The following is a 22,989-nucleotide window of genomic DNA, read 5'->3' as shown; positions in this document are numbered from 1 at the left end:
ATCCTATCCTATCCTATCCTATCCTATCCTATCCTATCCTATCCTATCCTATCCTATCCTATCCTATCCTATCCTATCCTATCCTATCCTACCTTACTCCATTAGATTCCATTCCATCCCATCCCATCCTATCCCATCCCATCCCATCTTATCCTAACCCCTTCCAATCCTATCCAGTCTTATTCCATTAGATTCCATTCTGTTCTGTTCTGTTCTGTCCTATTCTATTCTATTCTGTTCTGTTCTGTTCCACTCCATTCCATTCCATTCTGTCCTATTCCATTCCATTCCATTCCATTCCATTCCATTCCATTCCATTCCATTCCATTCCATTCCATTCCATTCCATTCTGTTCTTCTATTCCACGGACAGTGCCACTCCCTGAGGCTGCACAGAGTGTGGTGCTTCTGCAGACAGCTGTCCTTCAGGCGAGGTGTGAAGCTCAGCACCTGAGCGACCAGACGTGCAGATCCCACCAGAGGGGCTGAGCGTGGTCAGCTCCCTGCTGCCTGCCCAGGGCCAGTGCTCTGGGTCCCCACGCTCCATCTCCTCGCACCATATCACTGCAGCTCACCCCTCACCGACTTCTGCATTACTTCAACCCCGAGTGACTGTGGTTTAACAACAAGAAAAAACGATTCCCACATCTGTGGCTCAGCGAACCTTGGTGGTTCCCAAAGCAGAGCTCACCACTGTCTCAGCCCATGCATTCTGCTCAGCAGAATGAGCCATGCAGCAAGCAGGACCCACAGGTACCCTGGGATAACAGTTGCCACTCCTCACATCTCCACTGCGTCCCAGCGTAATCAATTCGAGTTTGGGAGTGATTCCTCTCACCAGTGATTCAGAACATGCTGATTAAACGCTGTTTCTTTGTTCCCCTGAAACAGAGCAACCTCAGCTGATCCAAACTGCAGCGTCGCACTGTGAGCAAGCAGGACCTGGGCTCAGCAGTGAGACCTCCCGTGTGCTTTGGTGGCTCTGGAGAGAAAGAGGAAGCAGTAATTGGTGTTTCCTAATGTTTCAGATCTTCCTGTCGTAGTGCCCCGCATTCATGATTTTATTCCTAAGAAACAGCATATTCATCACTATTTTTAGGCTTGTGCACTATTTTGAGAGATTTTTCCAGGGTCCAGTCACATGGAAGTTAAGCAGTGAGCAGCAAAGTCTCCAAAGGATAATAAACTATCTCAAATTACTCTGCTCATGGAACAAGGCGTGCTGCAAATGTCACACACGCTATTACAAGAGCAGCAGAAACCTTTACATGAAACAATGGATCCATTAGCACTGAGCTTGAAAAAAAGAGCCTGGATTCGCAGCCCTTTCGCATAGTTCCACAGCACTCGGCGCTCTGAGCCAAAGGAACTTTGTTTGTTCCATCAAACTGTGCAGCTGGGCTCGCACCACAGCACCCAGCTCTGAACTGCTTCGATCACTGCAGATTTCAAAGCCCCGTATAGAGAGCAATTAAGCCCCATTGCACCCAGTTGAGTCAGTGGCACCCAGTTGAGTCAGTGGCTTCATTTCTGCTTTGAACCGAGGTACGGAGAGGGATTGACTGAATCACTGGTGGGACACAAACCCCGGGCAGAGGCACACAAGGCTTGTGGGCACTGCCTGGCCCAGCTCTGCAGAGCAGCTCGGCTCCAATGTGGCTCACTGACATGGCACCACCAAGTGCAGTATGGACATGGCACATCAACACCGACGATCGTGATGAAAAATCACAAGGATGTGCTATGACACGGCCTTCGAAAAGCAGCAAGGAAGCAGCAAAGACAAAAATCAGAAAAGTAGGTAGAAGAGCAGGGGAAAAAAAAAAAAAGCTTTTATCAAATGGTTGTGTCTAAGGCAAGCAGATTTCTCAGCCCCCTCCATTCCATGATTCAGTCTTTCTCCTGGAAGTAATTTTCAATAACGAAAGCGAGCTAATACTCAGATGTGTATGTGCGGAGTATATTTGGCTCCAGTCGGAGGCATGTTTACTGTAAGGGGGAAGAGTTGTGAAATGAATCTGTTCTTTGACAGCTCTGAGATCTCTCAACCAAATCCCACACAACCCCAATGTGCTCTCCTATTTTTTTCTGAAATTTAATTAGCTGAGGCTAGATTGCACATGCAGCTATATGCATGGAAAGCGATTGGAGCAGAGAGCTGCAAGGCATGGAGCTGAGAACCAAATTTGCCTGTAAGCAAATCTGTACAGGTGGAGTGTTTGCTTGGCACAAACGCTGCTGGATTAGGATCTGGGTTGATGAAACCCCCTGAGATAGCAGAAAGGAGGCACACAGCAGCCTCACGGACCATCACCACGAGCGGAATTAAATGTGCTACAGCTGCATTGCAATAACAGGAGGCAATATCCTGCTGCCTGCACCAGCTAGGGTGGGACAAGCAACCACAGGGCCGGTGTGGCTGAGCTTCTCTGCTTTGTCCATTGACGTTTGTTGCCTTAATGCTAGCTGGAAGCCAAGCTCTCCCCGGGCCCTCATTCTGTTCTGGGAATTCACACGTTGGCTCTTCACCTTGAAAGCTTAATGCCGCTTCTTCCCCCCGCTGTTCTCTGAATTCCCGTCGAGGCACTGTGCCTCCGATAGCTGCACTTACTGTGCTCTCATCCTCCAGAGAGCAGTTGCTAAAGAAAACCCTACCACCGGGCTTAAAATGCCTTAAAATACACCTCTGCTTCCCAGCGTGTACCTCTGTTTGTGCTGTAGGGATGGTTCCCTCCCTGCTCCTCGCCCCCTTTAAGGAATCACTGCTTTTCAGAAGAGAGAAGCTTGTATTACCAAATTATGTTTGTTCTCCAATATAGATTTTGGAGGAAAATTCCCTCGTGAAATCTGAAATTGTGCAAAGCGTGTTGTGCCTCCTGGCAAAGCAGAGGGCAGAAGCGTGTGTGTGTGCCTCTCTGCTGCTGAACTCCAGAAAACAAAAACAAGCTCTTGTTTAAAGTCACTGCAGTCCGGGGTATTTTTTAAACATGGGAAACTAACAGAGCACCTCTCTGTCGGTCCCACAGATACCACTGTGGGCGTGTTTGATCCCAAATGGAGAGTAAAAAAAAGACCAAACCTGCTGGCACTGTGCAGCTTGAAGCGCTGCACAATGGGTTGCAGTGTGCCACAGCCAAACAGCGAGAGGGAGGTAACAGGGAGAGCTCAGCAAAGTGTCAGAAACGTAGGAAAAATGAGAAAGTTATCGCTTTTTAGGAGAAACTTTGTCCAATGAAAGCGTATCTCAGTGTTATGCTCTAAGTGTCTTCGCTGCAAATGAACCGCGTCTGCCTCAAGCTGCGAGGGTGAAATTAATCTTAGGCATAACCTTTAGGTCTGCACTTTGACAGTATTTTAGTGCTAAGTCATAAATATTTGATTTGTTGCTCTTCTGAATAAAATGGATTTGTTGTGCTCATCTGCAGGTTATCAATTATTCCACAGTATATTTATTGCTGATTAAATGACTCAAAGAGTGCCTTTTTCTTCTGATATTATCGTGTGATATTTAGGGAAGTAAGCACGGAAATTAACTACCACTAGCATCAATGTTAACCCTTTATTTTGGGGAGAAAACACCACCATCTTGACACCACATAGAGCCGAGTACCAACCAAGATATTTGCAACAGACACCAAAGCTTAGTTAATTAGATATGACTGCATCTCTTTATGGTTTTGGGTCACATTCGGTGCTCAGATCCGGAATCCATCTGCAATCCAGAGAGACATAAACCAGCATCCTTAAGCCATCAGCAAGGAATGATTCAATGCACCGAAAGACTATTATAAAAACCTCTCTGTACCGCGAAATAAATGAATCCACACCCATGACTCACACGCGCCGGCAGTGTGATTCTTCAGAATGATGATGAGCTGAAAACCAGCTTCAGAAAAAAAGTTTGGGCATTGGCTTTTTAGCAGGTCTTCATTTTTCTCACTGGAGTTCCCGATGTCAGGAAAGCAGGAGCATCTTCTGCAATGGCGCGGAGATGGCACAGAGGTTTTCCTTCCATTTTACACCAGGCAGCACACAGCTGCACAAGCAGCACTGCTGCCAAAGGGTTCCTGCCCTTCAGCAGAGCCATGCAGCGAGGACCAGAAGCAGGAGTTAAGCAGACCTGAGCTCTGCTGAAGGCTGCAGAAGCCAGAAGCATGGGGATTGGGTTTGTTAGGATCGTGCTTGTAGAGAGCAGGGCTGGAGCTGGTCCCCAGCTTGCACCTTACAGCTCTTTGTTCAAAAGAAACCTCCTGCATTCACTTTAAAGCTGAGGACTCACTGAGATTGCAAACTCCAATCAGTAGAAGTCATTCTGAGCTTGTACTGCTGATGGCAGTTGAGCTTGCTGGCAAAGGGACACGAAACCATCCGCAGTCCATCCCTACCCACAGAACCCAGACCCTTGAGGTGAAATCTGCCAAGCACAAACTCTGGTTATGCCCTGTGGCTTTGTCACAATGTTCGTTGTGATGAGTAATGTCACTTTTAAGCCTAATTATGCAGGTGTATTTATTATCCTAAGCTCGGCCATAGTGCTGGGGTACTTGCGTAATTTCACAGACGAGTGACACTTAAGACAGCACATTACTGTCGGCAGCCTCCATCTCATTTCATGCTAATTGCTCTCCAAAATGGTGTGATGCAGTTTGGACACAAAAACATTTTCAACAGTATCATTAATTCAGGGAGGGGGGTACATTTCCTAAAGTAATTGCAGCCAACATCCTCGGCCATTCCTAATTATTTAATACAGCCCCACCCAAACCCACTTCGGTGTCGATTATCTGCTCTCAACTTTGAAGTGTGATAAATGGGTCTCTTTAGGACGAAGGAAATATTACCTGTTGTACACAGCGACTCAACCTGTGGAATTACTTAGTTGATCTGTTTTCCAAAATACTCATCTCCTGTATTACTTTATTTATTTCACAGCACAGATGCTGTTCAGTGCTGCTGGTGTTGGACGAGGTAACATCATGACACATTGTAATGGACTCACTGTGTTTTTTAAAGTGATCGTTGATGCATCGGAGAAATGAAGATCCTCTGTTAAGTCAACTGACAAGGAATTCAGTGAAAAGAAAGCAGATCTGAATGACAGAGGTGCTGCTCATCCAGGCTTCCAGCTGGCAGTGATGAACAAGAGTAAATCCTAAGAACTTATACATATATTGTGTGATTTAATATGGTTTGTCACCATTTCCCTTCCTAGAAAAGTGACTTCATTTTGAGATGTTTTATCATGGAGTTAACATGTTGTGCCACCAAATAACCTGGGTGTCCGTCCACCATGCACCTCCCTCAGTGAGGCATCGAGTGTCCTGGGATCACTCCTCAGGTCCGTCTAACACCGCTCAGAGGAACGGCTCATGGAAAATGGGACCACTGTGTCATTTTCAGGACAGATGGCAGCCTTTGACTCACGGGATGGGACTCCAGGAATGTTTGCTAATTGCGGTGATGTGATGCTCGTCTGGTGACACATATGATGATGTGGTAGAACAAGCACTCCGTGCCAAGACCTTGGTGTTTCTTTGGACTTTTTGACAGATCCAGCAGCAGAATTCCTGTCTTTGAAAGGGATCTGCTCTGATTTTTCACAGATGGAAAAGAAATTGGCACTGCACAGAATGCTTCATGGGAATCCAGGAGAAAGAAAGATGGGCCAACACATAAGTCTTAAAAAAAAAAAACAGTTTGTGTGAACATCTCTGTGTCATATCACAACAGCATTTATGCTGTTTGAATTCACCTCTAGAGGAACATGGCTGCTGAGCCACGTTGCCTCTGCTCTTGGTGCTCCTGGAGCACCCTCTTCTGTCTAAGGAGCTGTGGCTCTACTCTCTGAGCAGCAGCATAACACAGCAACCTTTAAAAGGTGAGCTCAATCCTCAAAGCAAGCGCGGGAGCACAGGTTCCTCTGCCAACAACCTGACGTGTCGATGATCAACTCGAGCTCCATTACCTCGTTCCTGAAGCACCGGGCAGCTGTCATGTGCTCAGATACTGAGCACATGAGTCACTGCCTGCAGCACATACCCAAACAACATCGTTTTTCTCTAAACACTGTAGCTAATGTATGTGTGAACATAAATATGACCTATTTGTGTTACTGTTCCAGTGTGTGCAATATTCAATTTTCTGTAGTCTTTCGTGTACATTTTTGGGAGTTTTTTGTCACTTGCACACAGCTTACCAGACACCCATGTAATCCCCTTCTGGATGAGGGGATTGAGTGCACAACCCGTAAGCGTGTAGATGATGCCAAGTTGGGAGAAAGTCTTGATCTGCCTGAAGGTAGGAAGGCCCTGCAGAGGGACCTGAATGGACTGCATCTATGGGCTGAGGCCAACAGCCTGAGCTTCAACAAGGCCAAGCGCCGGGTCCTGCACTTCGGTCACAACAATCCCATGCATTGCTACAGGTGTGGGGCAGAGTGGCTGAGAGCTGTGCAGAGGAAAAGGATCTGGGAGTGTTGGTTGGCAGCCACTAAACGTGAGCCAGCAGAGTGCTCAGGTTCAGGTTGGATACTGAGAAACATTTCTTCTCTGAAAGAGCAGTCAGGCACTGGCACTGCTGCCCAGGGAGAGAGTGGGGTCACTGTCTCCGGAGGTGTTCAAGAACCACTTGGATGTGGCACTGAGGAACATGGTCAGTGGGCATGGTGGGATGGGATGGGGTTGGACATGGTGATCTTGGAGGTCTTTTCTGACTTTTATGATTCTAAGATAAAATTTGATCACAAGGCAGAGCCACTGGCTTCACGCATTCACCGTAGGGCTGTTTGCACCACCAGGGCATAACAGAGCCCGAACCACAATAAAACATCCTGAGTTGGAAGGGACAGACAAGGATCGCGGAGCCCAACTCCACCCAGAACCACCCAAAATTCGACCCAAAACCCCACGTAGCGAGAGGGGCCTTGGAGCGGAGGCGCTGCAGGTGGCGCTCCTCCACGATCGGGGCCCGCAGGAGCCGGGGGCACCCTAGCCTCCCTCTCTATGGTCGCACGCCAGAGGACGCGGGGTGACGCCGGGAGGCGTGGCGCCCCGGATGTCTTCGGAGGATAATCAGCAGAGTGAGGCGGCGCTCTAGGCAAAAACTCTATGGCCAGCTCAGGGCGGCGCCGCGAAGGTGGCTCTCTATGGTCGGCAGTCTGGTAGAGAGTCGCTGCGCGGGGCCTGTCCAGGGTGGCGCTCTAAGCTTCCTCTCGATGGTGCTGGCGGTTGCTAGGCGGTGCGGGGCCTAGGCCGCGGCGGGTCGGCGCCGCCATGGCCGCCTCGGCCTCGGCCTCGGGCGTGGCGGCGGCGGCTGCGGCTGCGGCTGCGTTGGGGCCGACGGAGGGCCCGTGTGTGCTGTGCTGCGGGGAGCTGGAGGTGGTGGCGCTGGGCCGCTGCGACCACCCCATCTGCTACCGCTGCTCGGTGCGGATGCGGGCGCTGTGCGGCGTGCGGTACTGCGCCGTGTGCCGGGAGGAGCTGGGCCAGGTGAGGCCGCGGCGGGGCCGGGGGGGCAGAGAGGAGCGATGCGAGGCCTCGGCGGGGCCGCGCGGCACAACGCCGCGTTCCTCGCGGTCCGCTGCAGGGGGAGGGAGGAAACAAAACGCGGGGGCGGGGGTCGCGGCGTTGGGCTCCGCTGTCCGGGTGTTACCGAGGCGTTGCCCCTCGGTCCCGTTCTGCTGTCGGGCTTTGGTTGCCTCGTGTGCAGCCGGCAGCCGCGCTCAGAGCGTCGCCACGCGGCGGGGATGGGGCGCAGGGTTGGGGTTGGAGAAACTTCGCTCAGGGACGGCTGTAAGAACGGATCCGCGTGGAGCGATGCGGGGAAGAACGAATGCAGTGAGAGGAGAAGAGCTGCTGCTGCTGCGTTGGGAGAGAAATCACAGCGAGGTGGTGCAGGAGACGAAAAGCGGTGCCCCAGAGGAGGGGGTTCACCGCCTCCCACCTGAGAAAAGCTGCCTGGTTACCTTGGCTGCTTCTCATGTTGCTCAAATGGCGGCAGAGATTGAAGATCCCTGAAGATCTCGGAGTTGGTGGGTGCCGGAAGCGCTGTGGGTTTGCTGTGTTTGGTTTGGTTTTTAAACTGAGCTCGCTTGCATGTGAGTAGCGTCAACGTAGGGAGGGACACAGATCCCTATTGAGTGATTTTACCGTAGAGTAAGTAAGGTTGGGAAAGACCTCTGAGATCCTCGAGCCCAACGCATCCCACCGTGCCCACTGACCATGTCCCTCAGTGCCGCATCTCCATGGTTCTTAATGCCTCCAGGGATGGTGACCCCACCCCTCCCTGGGTGGCAGTGTCAGTGCCCGACCACTCTTTTGGAGAATAAATGTTTCCTCGCAGCCAACCTGAGCTTCCCCTGGTGCAACTTGAGGCCATTACCTCTCTGCACACCTCCTCTCTTAGGAAGCAAGCTGTGATGTTGCTCGGCTGCCATAAAACTGCTTGTCTCAGGGTCACAGGTGGACTGTGAGCACTTCAGTTTTATAACAGTTGGTGTATTATGTGGCCTGAACTTCAACTCTTTAAGCCATCTTTTTCTCTCATTTATTAATTGTTAAAAATGATCCTTTCATTATGGTTGTCTGAGAGGTCCTTATTAATGGCAGTGCTCTTTTTTTCTTTTCTTCCTCATGTCCAAGTACCACTATGACACTGTTCTGTCATCCCTCTGCCCCCAAGAAAAGAAAAGAGATACGGGCCAGCACGTGTCACATCACATGCCCTCGAATGAACTGAACGTGTATGTAGGATCTAAACCAGGACCTGTTCACTTTGCCTAGTATGTGGAGCTAGAAGAGACACATATAGCTCACCAGATCTCAGCTGGTTCTGTGCTGATCGGTGTAGGCTGAACTGTAAGCATCACAGCATGATGTTCAGAGGAAATGGAAATAACTTGAAAGATGGCTGGGATCGCGCTGCGTGATGGAGGAGAAAGCAGGATAGACTTGTTATGGTAATAGGTGCTCTCAGTGATGCGTAATTGCTGTGCTGGAGTGAGGCAGGGCTGCTTGTTGACCTGTGGAGTCACCCTGATGTGTGCTGGGGTCAGGCTTGGAGGACTGGTCAGTGTGTTTGTTGTACACGTATGTGTTTGTCCTTGGAACCGCTGCAGGAATCTGTGGTGGACTCCAGTGATAAAATCTGCTTTTCTGCAGTTCATTCCTCCCTTCTGAAACTTTCCTCAGGTTGAAATGAACTTTACAGAAACGAATGTTTTGAAAAATAATGTGAGTTACACATTTATCCAAAAAACCCTACGCTTGTAGTCACTTCATTTGAAGCTTGATATTTCAGAGAGGTGTGTGTTTATATGTGTGAGCGTGTATATACACACACACATATATGCAATATATATATAACATATCTTAATAGTAGCCTCACTGTAAAGGAAGCTTTAAAAACTAACTAAACCAAGAAAGTCCAATCCAGAAGATGTGCTCCAAGGTGTTTCACCCCAGCAGGGGTAGAGGATTGACTTAACAAGACTAAACTGCACCTGTATTCTATAACAGTTGTTCCATTCATGTTACTGCTACACCAGCACTGCCCAAACTGGGAATGTTCTACAGCAGACTGACAGTAGGCAGCAGTGGCAGCAACCAGGTTCTCTTAGAATGGATGCACCGTACAAATAATTTGGGAAGGGATGTTGCATTTTCCCTCGCTTTACTGATATTTGAGGAAAGAGGAAGCAGTGGTCTCCTCATCAGACCCTGGGTCACGTCACTTTCCCTCACAGGCTGTCTGTTCCTGCGGTCTCCTACTAGGAGGTAGGAGGCAGCTGAGTGCAGGGCTCTGGGCAACAAATGGGTTGCATTGCTTGGAGATGTTTATGCCCTGTGTGCGTGGTTGTGGTAGCCAGGCATCATAAAAAGCTTCCTAATCTAGTTCAAAATCCAAAGACCAGGCAAGTCCAACCCACCCTGCACGCTGCTCATGCTGGAAGCTGATTAGCAGTCGCAGTTGCTCAGCTGACGGTTGTGGGGACGGCAGGCAGTGGTGGCACACAGCTGGCAGTGACACGGCTCTGGCCCTGTTGTCTAAGCCCTTGGCTATGGTGAGACTCCAACAAACAAAGCTTGTGCTGAGGAGTTCATCTGCCATCCTGAGTACCGCGCAGCCCACGTGTGTCCTCTCTGATCCCTGTGCTGTGTTGTCTGTAGGTCGTCTTTGGGCGGAAGCTTACGTCATTCTCGACGATAGCACTTAACAAGTTGCAGCATGAGAAGAAGTACGACATTTATTTTATGGATGGAGAAGTTTATGCGCTGTACAGGTAAGCACGAGAATCCTTTCTGTAACCCGTCCCTAAAACATCACGTTGTTATCTGTGTTACGTGGCCGGAAGCGCCTGCCTTAATGGAACAGCGTGGTTTTGGTTTATGGAAATGGTGACTTCGATGCAGTGTCCATTGGGCAGCACAGGTGGCTTTGGTGGGATGAGGGCAGCGCAGCTGGTGGCAGCTCTCCGTGCCATGGCTGGGAAGGGAGCAGCTCCTTTGTTAGATGTACAGAGGCTCTGCTGACAGAAGTTGCTTTTTGCTTCTTTACCAGTGGCAAACTTGCTGCAAGGCTCTTCATTCCTTGCGTGGCTGCTGTGTAAATTAGTAAAGGCAAAATGACTGTTACAATGGTGTTTATACCTGTGTTGCATAAGGAGTAATCAAAACCAATTGTACTACACATCACATGAAAAGTGTCCTCTTCTTACAGAGGTCTTGGTTATAAACAGGAGAGAAAGAAGGTGAAAATGTAACTTTGTGATATGTTTATAATTTCCATTTTATGAGGTTGGGCAACGAGTTTTGGTGAGCAGAAGCAGCTGGAAACATGTTCTGATTAATTATACACCAGCCCTGCGAACTGCTTTTGATGATAGGATTTCTGGAGGGTTGCTGGGGTGGCTGCCCACAGAACCGTAATCAAGTGCGAGCAAGTGGGGGTTCCCACTGAGACCAGTGCTCTGCCTTTAGTTCTTGCTGGGAATCATCGTGCTTACTTTTTTTCCTCCTTTCCTATTACATTTTTTTTTTTATCTCCCCACCTCATTGTGTACTTCACTTGCTGACAGTATAAAGCACAACTAAATTAGATTTAACTGTAGCCACTATCAGCTGAATCTTCAATGAGGCAGGAGTGTGTTGCTCAGATGCGTTGCTGTCCGCTCGCAGGCTGTGTGCTGGTGGCTTGCTGCTTACACTGTGGCTGCTCAGCTCGCTTCTTACAGTTCAAGCCTCCATGTAATTTCATTCTTTTCTGTTCCTGACCAATGACAAAATGTTCTTGGAATAAACAGAATGCTAACCTCATTACAAATAGCTGGGGGGGGAAGTAAAAACGCAGAATTCTGCCATGGACAGAATGTTTATTTTTTGATAAAGATATCAGGTTGCTGAGAGGGAATTGGATAACTTTTAGCAAATCTTTCTTTGTCCCTTAGGAAGCTGCTGCAGCATGAATGCTTTTTATGTCCAGATTTGAAGCCATTCAATACCTTTGCAGATCTGGAACAGCACATGAGAAAGCAGCATGAACTCTTCTGTTGCAAACTCTGTGTTAAACACTTAAAGGTGAGTTGGTTCTATGCTGTAAAGTGTGGGAAGGAGAGGGTGGTTCCTTACGTGACCTGCAGGAGTACTTGAGGAGGTGGGAAGAAGGAGATGCTGAACAGCACCACTCTGCAGTTTGAGTTTCTCCTGTCTGCCTGCAGTCAGCTCACTTGCTTTTTTTCTGAGACTTTCTTCTTCCATAAACTGATTAATGAAAGAGGCCTGAAGGTCCTAAATGGATTGTGCTTTTAATTAAACCCAACCATATTAATAAGCTTCTGAGGTTAGCTCCTCCCCCATGATGCCTGTAAATACCAAACCCTGTCTGTCTGAGAGGAAGGTAATCCTGAGTTATAGACAGGCTTTGTTGCAGCTCTAACTGTAGCAATTTAGATATCTGTTAGGACTTACGATGACTTTATGAACTAAGTCTGTAACTGAGAAAATATTAGTGGCAGTTCAGAAAGCAGAGTGCATCATGGAGTGATGGATTTCTCTCTCAGAGCAGAGTCAGTGTAGCATTTACAGTTGAATCATGTACAGGATGAGAATCCATCTTGCTGGTTTAATGAAATATAATTATATTTCATTATCTTGTTTATTTGTTCAGAGCGAATTTCCTGTATTGTGTTGATTTCGTTGGAAAGTGAAACATGAGTGTCTACAGTTGAGGTCTGCCCTGTTTGATGTACACACATAGAACATGACTGGGGCTGGCTTAAAATGTAAAGATGAAGCACTTAGTGGAAAGCTGAGTGGCCTGTCTGTATCGAGCCTTCAAACTACTCATCTTACTCCTGCCATCACTGGCTTTTCTTGTTTCTTAACCCATTTGAATTTTGCTTAGAACAGCTGCTATTCTGTCAGTCAGGCAATGCTTTTTTCAGCCTGAAAGTCAGAATTCCACCTTTCCCTGGAGCTCGGGTCTTTGCGTTTGTTTTTTGTATTTCGGAATGACGCGTCAGGCAAAATCAGCCGTTGTTGTTAAATGAATGCTGGGGCTGCTAACCTTTGTGTCTAATAGTTGTCGGCATTGTTTATTATTGCAGGAGGGAATTTAATGCATGAGCACGTATTTTTAGAACTCTTTACATGTGGTTTTGTACGTATGTTTGTTTTCTCTGAAACCGATCAAATGTCGAATCAGAGAAATGCATTTACGTTGTAGTTCCACAGTTGGTTTATACTGGTCAAACTGCAGGTTGTTGCCCAAAGGGGCAGGATCCAGGAGTGGTCAAGGTTGGCTTGAATGAAGACCAGTACATCTTTTTTGCAGGGTTAGTTTTCACTGAATTGATTTGATTCTCTCCTGTGGTCATGAGATCGCTAGTGCTGAGTCAGGGGAAGAGAAAGACAAGGCAGCTTCCTATAGTTGCAGTGTCCCTTGTGCTCTGCTCAAGAGGTGCTTCCACAGGCAGCCTAGGTAGGCAGCACTAGAGTAGTAAACTAGTAGAATACGTTGGCTTCAATTTCAGACTATTGAAGAAACCCTTTTATCTTGGAGAAAGCTTCTGTGTTGTTAATACCCACTGCAGAGAAGTTCTTGAACTCGCAGAAGCTTCGGTCAGTCAGTGCTAGCTAAGCCAAATGAACCTTTTCCCAGAGTGAATTAAGATTCCTTGTTAAAGACACAAGAAATAAAGGATGTTCTGTTCTCAAGGATATGTTGATCTTTCTGGCATCTTTGGAACCAAAACAGCCTGTGTGTTAGGGGCAGAAGACTGGCTCACAATGCCGAATTTGTTCACTGAACAGCATTGTTCTCATGGAAGGAGAAAGGGTGAAGTTGATCTGTTTCCAGCATTTGAGGTGAGTGAAGTATAAGTGAGATGCAGTTTGGATCTGCCTCTTGAGTCTTGGTTCCTGGTCACTGAAAATTTGAGCTGTGAGTTGTCAGTTTGCATCTTTTTAAAGCAAGTCTGTGACTCCTGCAAGTAAGTTGTGCAGAGCCTAGCTTATTCCACTCTTACCTATTTCTTCAGATTTTTACATACGAAAGGAAATGGTACACTCGTAAGGACCTTGCTCGCCATCGAATCCATGGAGATCCGGATGACACCTCCCATCGTGGGCATCCCCTGTGTAAATTCTGTGACGAGCGTTATTTGGATAATGATGAGCTGCTGAAACATCTGAGACGAGATCACTATTTTTGTCACTTCTGTGACTCTGATGGTGCTCAGGAGTACTACAGGTTTGTGGGAATCGTTTTATTTCTCTTTCTGTAGCTTCAAACAATTTTCCCCTAAATTTTGAGCTGTGCTTTCTGAAAAGCAGTGCTTGAAGAGAGTGCAAGAATGGGAGCAGGTTTGGCTAGAGGCTCTTTCGCTCCTCACACCAACAGCTGCAGTAACCACTTTCTGTCTAGTTCATGTTTTAAAGTTTTCCTCATCGATGTTAACGTAAAGCATTAACAGATGGAGCGAAGGATAATCATATACCATTAGTGAAATATGTTTGGAGAATTGCAGCTCAGCCTCTTTTCTTTCTCCAGCGATTACGAATACCTTCGCGAGCACTTCCGCGAAAAGCATTTCCTTTGCGAAGAGGGACGGTGCAGCACAGAGCAGTTTACCCATGCTTTCCGCACTGAAATAGATTACAAAGCGCACAAAACAGCCTGCCACAGCAAGAGCAGGGCCGAGGCCAGGCAGAACCGGCAGATAGATCTTCAGTTTAATTATGCTCCTCGGCACCAGAGGAGAAATGAGGGTGAGTGTGGCTGGGGGGTGTTGCAATGGCCAGGAACGTATTCGTTCTTAGTGCTTTGATGGTATGCAGAAACATCTGGTGAAGACTTCCTAGCTAGGAATGTTCTTCACAAGAGGGTGGAGAAACCCTGGAACCAGGGCTCTGAGAGGCTGGGGAGTTTGTTCTTGAAGATAACCAGAAGTTGACAGAGCCACGAGCATCGTGAATGTAATTTCAGAGTTGGCATTGCTTTGAGTGAGGAGACGGAGCAGACTTTTCTTCTATGTGGAACATACAGACTTTGACCATTCCTGGAGGTTTGATAGACTGCTGAATCATCAGAAGGAAATCAAGATAGATGTATTTGTACTAGTGTATTTTTCCTCTTTTTCAGGCATAGTATGATGCCCAGATTAGAGAAATAACTTTAAGAGTGATAACTATTCCTCCTGTTCAGGTGTTATAGGTGGAGAGGACTATGAAGAAGTTGACAGGTACAACAGGCAAGGGAGGTCAGGCAGATTGGGTGGCCGAGGAAGTCAGCAAAACAGAAGAGGCAGCTGGAGATACAAGAGGTGAGTAGCACAGCATTGTGTGGATTTCTGTCGCTGCTTATTGCTGTTTCTTACTTAGCAATTAACAGAGTTTGGTGCACAGGTTGGAAGGAAGTAGGGACAAAGCTTGGAAGCTTCCATAGTGAATCCTTAACGGAGAGTACAGCTAGTTTTCAGTCGAAGCCTGCATGCTGGCTGCGTGCCTGGTGAAAGTGAAATTACTCTCTGTGAAGTTTAAGCTTCCTGGACTTGCCAAAGAAAGCAAACACTGTAATCTTCAACATGGGAGTTAACTGAAATCAGAATTCTTAATTAATTTCAGCAACTGCGTTTGTGCTAACTTCTTTTTAAAGAGATTTTTCTGAAGTAAGTGATAAATCTTTGGTGGTTTAATGGACTCTGGTCTGCGTAACCATGAAGTTCCTATTTTAAGGCCCATGCTTTTCATTGAATAAACAGATCTCTGTGTGGCCAGACTGAGTACTTTGGAAAAAGAAGAGGGTTAAGTATTGAAATGAAAGTTTGCATTTATGTCTCTCCACGCATACAAGACCTGAGTACTTTTTACATATTGCACCTCTATTTCTCTTCTTTTTCTCACTGGATAGTCAGCTGGTTCATTACTGGTAATTTCACTGGGGAAGAAGTCCATCTCTAAACACCTTTTTATGTTGGTGTCACATGTGGATTTCTCATTCGCTGAGAGTTCATGAGCCATATTTCAAAGAATTACTTTGGCCTACAGATCAGACTGTACATTGGAAAATGGGAGATGTAGGTGTCCGCTAGCATTCTTGGTACTGTCTCTCGCAGTTCACTCCAGTTGACTTCTTCTGTCCTGGACTGTTATCACCACATACAGAACTGGCAGATCCTGGGGTTAAATGTTACCTGTCTCGCTAGCCAAGGCTGTATTGGAAGAGTGGGTTTGTTTCAGCCTTCTCAGCAGGTGGCAGCACAAGGCCAGGGACAGCCATCAGAGCTTACAGCAGAGAGGTGAGAGGTGGAGTGAGACAAAAGTGCCTCGTAATCCTTGCTGTTTTACCAAGAAAATCTGCCCTGTCCTGTAGGGAAGAAGAAGACAGAGATGTTGCAGCAGCAGTCAGGGCATCTGTAGCTGCTAAACGACAGGAAGAGAAGAAACGGGTAGAAGACAAGGAGGACAGCAGCAGTAGAAGTAAAAAGGAGGACTTGAGGGATTCCGAAGTAGCCAGCTCCAAACGTGTGCCAAAGTCTTCAAGTGAAGCTACAGGTTAGTGCTGAACATATTGTGCAGCTGCAGGGAGACATGAAGGCGTGGTGATGGGTCAGGAGATCAGCCTGGCCAAAGTGTAATTGCCATGTGTTGTTCTCAAAAGCTCGTGGATATGGAGAGAGCTGTGCAGAATCTTAATCCAGCAACACTCATTTACAGTGAAGTGTGTCCGAGTGGGCTGGGATTTGTGCAGCCAGTTATACTTAAAATGAAGCTGGGTAGAGATACCAAACACAGTTAAGGTATGACAGTATCTGCGATGTTTTGTCCAAATAATATCATCTAAGACTGCCATTTTCCTACTCTACATGCAGGAATGTACATGATTTATTGTGATGCTTGGGATGAAGTTAGTCCCGGTAAAAGTTTGTAACTGGTAGATACAGTTGTCTTGATATTACTGTAGCTCCAAATCCCTTTTCCACTGTTTTATTGCTCCTATACCAGGATTTCTGCTCAAACTTTATACGCTTCCATAATGAGCTGAGAGCTGCTGAGAGCTCAGTTGTCTAATGGATACAGCTCAGCTGGGGGTGGCAGGCAAGGCTATCTTACCCTGCTGCTAGCCCAGCTTTTGCTGCCTGCATGTCAAAGCTGTTATCAATCTGTTCTTAAATTGATGCAGTCCACAGCACTGCATTTTAAGGCAAATCCTAATTGGGAATGATCTCTGTTTTGATGTAAACTGACTGCCCAGGAGCTAATTGCTTAGCAGTGTGGGCATCTGTGCAGCAGAGGTGTTAAACAGCTCGGAGGAGCAGCTTTCCAAGTGGAGAATCAGCATACTGAGTCAGAGTATCCTAACCCTGTGCAGGCAGCCAAGTGCTAGCCTATGGGAGAAGCGTGGAGCAGGCAGCTGGGGGCATTGCCTTCTTAGTAGTGGAGGAGTCCTCTAGAGACTGTCGTATCAACCAGTGTTTTGCTCATATCAAGTTCCATGAATTGCTTGTATGCAAGAACTCGTACCTGATGACATAATGGTGAACGTGGTTAACTGAAGGAAGTGGTGATACATGGACTTACTGCCCTTCCAGAATGTCGGTTAATGACATCATCAGCTGCTGAAAATAGGACTTGTTAATGCTGTGTCGTGTTCGTTGATAGCTTCCGCTTTGAAACTAATGAATTTTAGTTGAATATATTTCTTTGTTCTTTTTGTCAATACCCCCAAAAGAAGCAGCTGCTAATGGTGCTTTGAGCCAAGATGACTTTCCAGCAATTGGTTCTGCAGTGGGACCTCTGCAAAGGTAAGTTCGTTCAAGACTGTAGCACTGAGAAAGCTGATTTAGAAACTTACTTGGGTGCGTGTTTCCGGAGGAAAGAGTCCTATAGATCCCTTGAACTGCAGGTGCTCCTCTCTCTTGGTTCCTCTTCTGCTTTGGCCTGTTTCTGTGTTAGCTGCCTGAATGAACAGCATAGGCTGTTGCTTCAGTTCATGGCTTGATTTTTTTTTTTTTTTTTTTTTTGGTGGTCCAGTTACAGGGAACTTTTCAGTATTCTTAACTCCACTCATTTTTAACTCAGTAGCTCATCTTGAGGGAGCCATATGCTGTTGGGGTTTTAAAATTCATCATTTCGTTAGATGGGTGGTAGCTCTATGAATAGAGTCTGTGCAGCAGGATGTGGACGCTAGCATGCGCTGGAAGCCTGCATGTGTGGCTTGCTGGTCAAGGGAAGGTGTGCTCAGACAGCACTGATAAGACAGCAAGGCTAGTGAGACTGCTTTGAAGAGGCTCATCCAGACACGGTTTATGTATTAGCATCCTGTTAACTGTTATGCCAGCTGTGCCACTCTAAGTGATGGATTGAGGAAGAATGCAGTCAGGCATGGAGCCTCTTCTTCCTGGTGGAGTTCTGCTGGCTGTGCAGTGGTGGTGTAACTAGGTGTACTTTTCCTTTCTCGCAGCTCTGCTCAGCTGGCAGCAGTTAAGCTTAAAGAAGATTTCCCAAGCTTGTCATCCTCTGCAGCACCCGCTGTCTCTTCTGGGATGTCTTTGACATATACAGCCACTGCAAAGAAAACAGCTTTTCAAGAGGAGGATTTTCCAGCTCTGGTGTCCAAAATGAGGCCTAACAATAAGACAGTAACTAACATCACATCTGCGTGGAACAGTGGTTCCAGTAAAAATGTGGTCAAAGCCATTAGCAACCCTTGTGTAAATCAGATAGCCAAAAAATCATACTCCTTGAATAGCACTAAAGGAAATAAGAAGAGCAATAAACTCTCTCAGTCAGATGATGAAGATGCCAGTAGTGGCTTGACAACCCAGGAGATAAGGAACGCACCAACCATGTTTGATGTATCATCCTTGCTGGCAGCTTCTACCTCACAAACTTTCACAAAAGTGAGCAAGAAAAAGAAGATGGGGGTTGAGAAGCAGAGACCATCATCCCCACACCTGTTGCAGGAGACATCGTTTCCCAGGTCGTGTATTGAAAAGCTGCCAGAAACGGAGCAGACATCGAACGCTGCTTCTGCTCTTCATGCCTCTGACAGATCTGCAGCTGTCGTGAATGGTCATTCAGAAAAATCCTTAGCAATCTGTAGTACACCCAAAGAGCCCCCTGGCCTTAAAAAGCCCACAGTGACGAACCAGTGCCCTTTACCTCAGGAAGACTTCCCAGCTCTTGGGAGCTCAGGATCAGCTCGAATGCCACCGCCACCGGGTAAGCTCTTCAGGGCACCGTCAGCTTTCTTGGCTGTAGCTTAGAGAAATATGGCTAAAGTTCAAAGGCAGCCTGAGTAACACAGAGTCTTGAAAGTCCCCTCTCTGTGTAGAGTAATATCAGGTGCTATGAAGCACTTCTTGACCTGAGCATTAAGGCGACAGATTTCCATCTCTTTAATATTTAGGTTTCTTCTGAAATAGTGATGACTGCACTGTTGACTCTTACTTCTTGATGGTTCTGGAGAGTACGTCAGACTGTCGGTGTTAATTTTACTTGCTGGTATGTGGGTGCCACAGATATGTGCTCTAACTTCCTGCCCATTTCTGCTTTCATTTAGGCTTTAACACTGTGGTGCTATTAAAGAATCCGCCTCCGCCTCCGGGACTGTCAGTGCCTGTTAGTAAACCCCCACCAGGTTTTGCTGTTATTCCATCCACCAGTATCTCTGAACCTGTCACTACATCTTTGAAAGAGTAAGTAAAGTCCTTTTGGTTAGAGTTACTTTACACATTGCATCTCAAGATATGCCACAGAAGCTTTAAAGGAAGCACAAAACACTGAGGGGGGTTACTGTAACCAGGTGCCCTTACAGTAATTGCACGTGTAGTTGGGTGGAGAAAGGGAGTGCATCCTATAGAAAAAGAGTAGTCATGTAATGTACGTCTGCAGCATATTTCCATAATGTGAAGCACTATCAAATTCCATTCCTTTTTTTCCCCCAAATGCAGGCCAAAATCCAGACATGGGTCATACTTGATACCAGAAAACTTTCAGCAAAGGAACATTCAGCTAATACAATCTATTAAAGAATTCCTCCAAAGCGATGAGTCCAAGTTCAATAAATTTAAAACGCATTCTGGGCAATTCAGACAGGTGAGTGGGCAAGAACCTTTGCGTTCCTGAAATCCTCCTCTGCTCAGTTCGTGTAGTGCCTCTGTTTCTGTTTGCTGAGTGGACTAGATGGAAGCTTTCTTGCTCTGTGCTCCACTGTAGCTCTTCTCTAGTGCTAGCAAAAAAGCAGTGAGTGTGGTGTGGCCTGGGAGAATGTGTATCCTTTTATAGATGAATCAGATTTATTTTTTTTTAATTTCTAATTATTCCAATTTTCTTTTCACTGAAGGGTCTGATTTCTGCAGCACAGTATTACAAAAGTTGCCGAGAACTGCTTGGAGATAATTTCAAGAAAATTTTTAACGAGTTGCTGGTGTTGTTGCCAGACACAGTTAAGCAACAGGAACTGCTTTCTGCTCACAATGATTTCAGAATCAAGGAAAAGCAAAGTTCCAACAAATCCAAAAAGAACAAAAAGAATGTCTGGCAAACGGACTCCAACTCTGATCTTGACTGCTGCATCTGCCCAACATGTAAGCAAGTACTAACGCAGCAGGACATTGTCACTCATAAAGCTTTGCATATTGAGGATGAGGAGTTCCCTTCCTTACAAGCAATCAGTAGAATCATCAGTTAGCTCTTATGAAGACCAATAAAACAGTTTCTATCTATGAATATGCACTTTTTGGAATGAGGTTTGGCAGTGTAGTGTGGCTGAGAGCCGGTGCCGGTGGAGTGCTGATACACAGGTAACTGTTAGAGAGCCCTCTCAGTGCTGTTCATAAATACTGTGCAAAGGGATCACTGGACTGTGCCGTAGCTAGTTAACATCCAAAGTCTGAGCTTCCAAAATGCCTGAGTAGAATTAGGCCAAAATCGCAGGGTGGGCAGGCAGGGGGCCTCCTTTCTCCTGTAACATGCAATAGCTGAGAAAATACTTTCTGATCTGAAGTCTGACTGGGGACACAATAGGGGAATATGCATCTGGCTTGGGGATTTTCTTTCTTTGGGGAAGGGTGGGAGCAGAGGGGGGAAGATACTGAATCACTGAAGTTGAATAGAAGCAGAAGTGACTTCCCTTATATTCTGATTTTTGTGCTGTTTCTGTGACCACAAAAATCGAAGCAGTCAGGGGTGCAACGATGCAGAATTGCTCCTGTCGCTGGTTGAATAGGGCTGTTTCAGTTGTGTGTCTGTAAACACGTTGGGCTGCTCGTATAGCAAAGAATATTCCCGTCTGAAAACTGAATTAATTTTACTACTTGAAGAATTGGACTGATCTGTGTGATTAGTGGAACCTGAGGTTTGAAGTTGCCTCTGACCTTTTATGTAACATGTTCTTTAAAGAAACTTATTTTGTAGCACTGCATGTAGAACAATAATGTTAAGGCTTTACTTCCTGTAAAGCACACTTCACGGTGATTTTATTTAATGATTGCCACGTTTCTATTTCTTGGATGTAATGGTGGTAGCTCCAACCGACGGCATACTGGGACATTAAATGCTGCTGATCACTGACCGTGTTTATCTGCAGTGCCTTTAAGTGCATTTATCTGTTTACAGTGGTCTGCACTAACGAGGATAATTTGTTCAGACTATGGAGTGTTTACATCCTGTATCTCCCTTGGTGATGTTGGTCTGCAGTAGCTTTGCTCACGTTGCTTGCCATCTGTAACTTCCACCTCTAGGAAGCAGGAGTTGAATCTAGTCATCATTTGAAGTAACTTCTCCAGCAGCAGCTATGATGTGACGGAGTGACACGTCCTCCCTGCTGTGCACTTTCATGGCTGTAATTAAGCGTCTGATTCTTGCCCATCTTTGCAGACCAGGTTTAGTTATTTTTAACGTGTTGAGATTAATTTATGTAATTTTTAAGTGACAAAACACTGCTTTTATATAAGCATTTCTATGAAATTGAGCTCAGTCTATTACTGAAGAGCTAGTCCTGGCTACAGCATCTTTTCCTTGCCTTATACATGTTAATTTTGCTTGCTGTCAGGCTGCAAACTGCTTGCCGTTTCTTTTTCCAAATAATTCAGACTCTTTTGAATACCTGAATGTGTTGTATTCAGCACAGGGGGCCAGACTGCATGCCCTGAAATGGGGAGGGAGGATCGTTTGGCTGCATGGCTGTTGATTAAAATGCATGGATACACTGCAGTAGTAACGCTCCCGTGTTCCTGCCGCGAGGCGCTTCCTCTCGAGCAGGGCTGGGTGTGCTGCCCCTGCCCCCCCCCCCAAGCCAGTGCTCCGGTTTTGATGCCAGCTGCCCAAGTCAGCAACGAATCGACATCCTCAACTCCTTCCCCTGACTGCCCCTTGGGTTCGTAAAGCTCAGAGGAAACAAAATGCGTCTTCTCTGCAGGAGTTTCTGACGTCTTCCCTTTATTTTTCCAGTTATTTTCTTCTGTGTTAGCAAATACGTAAGTTCCCAGCCGCCAGGTTGAGAACTCGCGCTGCTGCTGTAAGTTTCCTCGAGGCGCTCGCTCTCCTGGGCCTGACGATGCAGCTTCCTTGTTCCCTGTGCTCACCTGATTAAATAAAGCATTACCAAATCTGTTCAGGCTCCTTCTATTCATTTTAAACTCTTTATTGAAAATAAGTTGCAGTTGGTACACAGACACTGAAAATACATCGTCACAGATTGCTCTCTCAAAAGATATTTTTTTATATATTTATATATATATATACAAAAGTTGTAAACATTTTTAACTTATTTCCATACACAGTCCACTTTATACTACAATCCACGTAAGGTTAGTGACAACTGCAACTCGTGGAAGCGGTCTGCTTATACAGAGGTATCTGCAAAAAAAACTGAAATTTGCAAACCACATTTGGTATCGGTTTGTTATTAAAACTCGTACAGAATCTGAGGTTTAAATGCGTATTGCAACAAAATACAGGCAGCTGAACTTGGGTTTCAAGTCGGTACAGTGAAGGCCGTGTCTGAGCCTCGCAGGGGGGCGGGAGGTTGACACAGCTTCTAAATGCAATCTAGAAAAGCACTGTGAATAAAACAGAGTGGAACTGGACTGGTCTGCTCTCCCCAGGAAAACAGAAGGCTGAAAGGAAGTCTGCAAATATACACAGCTTTTAGAGAGAGGAATATTGATTCTATGCTTTTACTAATGAGTATACAGTGATCGCAGTTGGTTTAATTCTATTCTGCAGCAGATGTGAGTGGTGGGAATGGGACAGTGCTGCAGAGAAGGGGAGGGATAACTCCCAGTAAAGAGCGGCCGATGGAAAAAGTAGAGAAATGCCACAGCTCTCACTGTTGTAGCATGAACTCAGCGCTGCTGTGCGCTACCTGCAATTTGCCCCATGGGAAACTCATCTCACTAAGTGCCTCAGCAAAACAGCAAGTCAAATCCAACTGCTAGTGGACGTGGTTAAACTGCAGGAGATCGTGAAGCGTGGTTTTGGGGAGATGT

The 22,989-nt window shown here is 46.4% G+C and overlaps 1 protein-coding gene across 1 annotated transcript; it reads left to right on the top strand.

Moving 5' to 3' along the window:
- On the top strand, window positions 7,319-22,113 carry ZNF598 (zinc finger protein 598; the record flags this gene model as incomplete). Its single annotated transcript, XM_021412162.1, is given in 12 exon segments — window positions 7,319-7,486; window positions 10,166-10,278; window positions 11,443-11,572; window positions 13,534-13,745; window positions 14,046-14,263; window positions 14,700-14,817; window positions 15,867-16,048; window positions 17,226-17,298; window positions 17,958-18,718; window positions 19,059-19,194; window positions 19,450-19,594; window positions 19,842-22,113. Coding segments are annotated over 12 exon segments (2,604 nt in total), but the record flags the coding sequence as incomplete, so codon positions are not given.

The sequence above is a fragment of the Numida meleagris genome, chromosome 13 (genome assembly GCF_002078875.1).
Source record: "Numida meleagris isolate 19003 breed g44 Domestic line chromosome 13, NumMel1.0, whole genome shotgun sequence".
Classification (NCBI taxonomy): Eukaryota; Metazoa; Chordata; class Aves; order Galliformes; family Numididae; genus Numida; species Numida meleagris.
The sequence above is the reverse complement of the archived record's forward strand: the minus strand, read 5'-3'. Positions and strand labels throughout refer to the sequence as shown.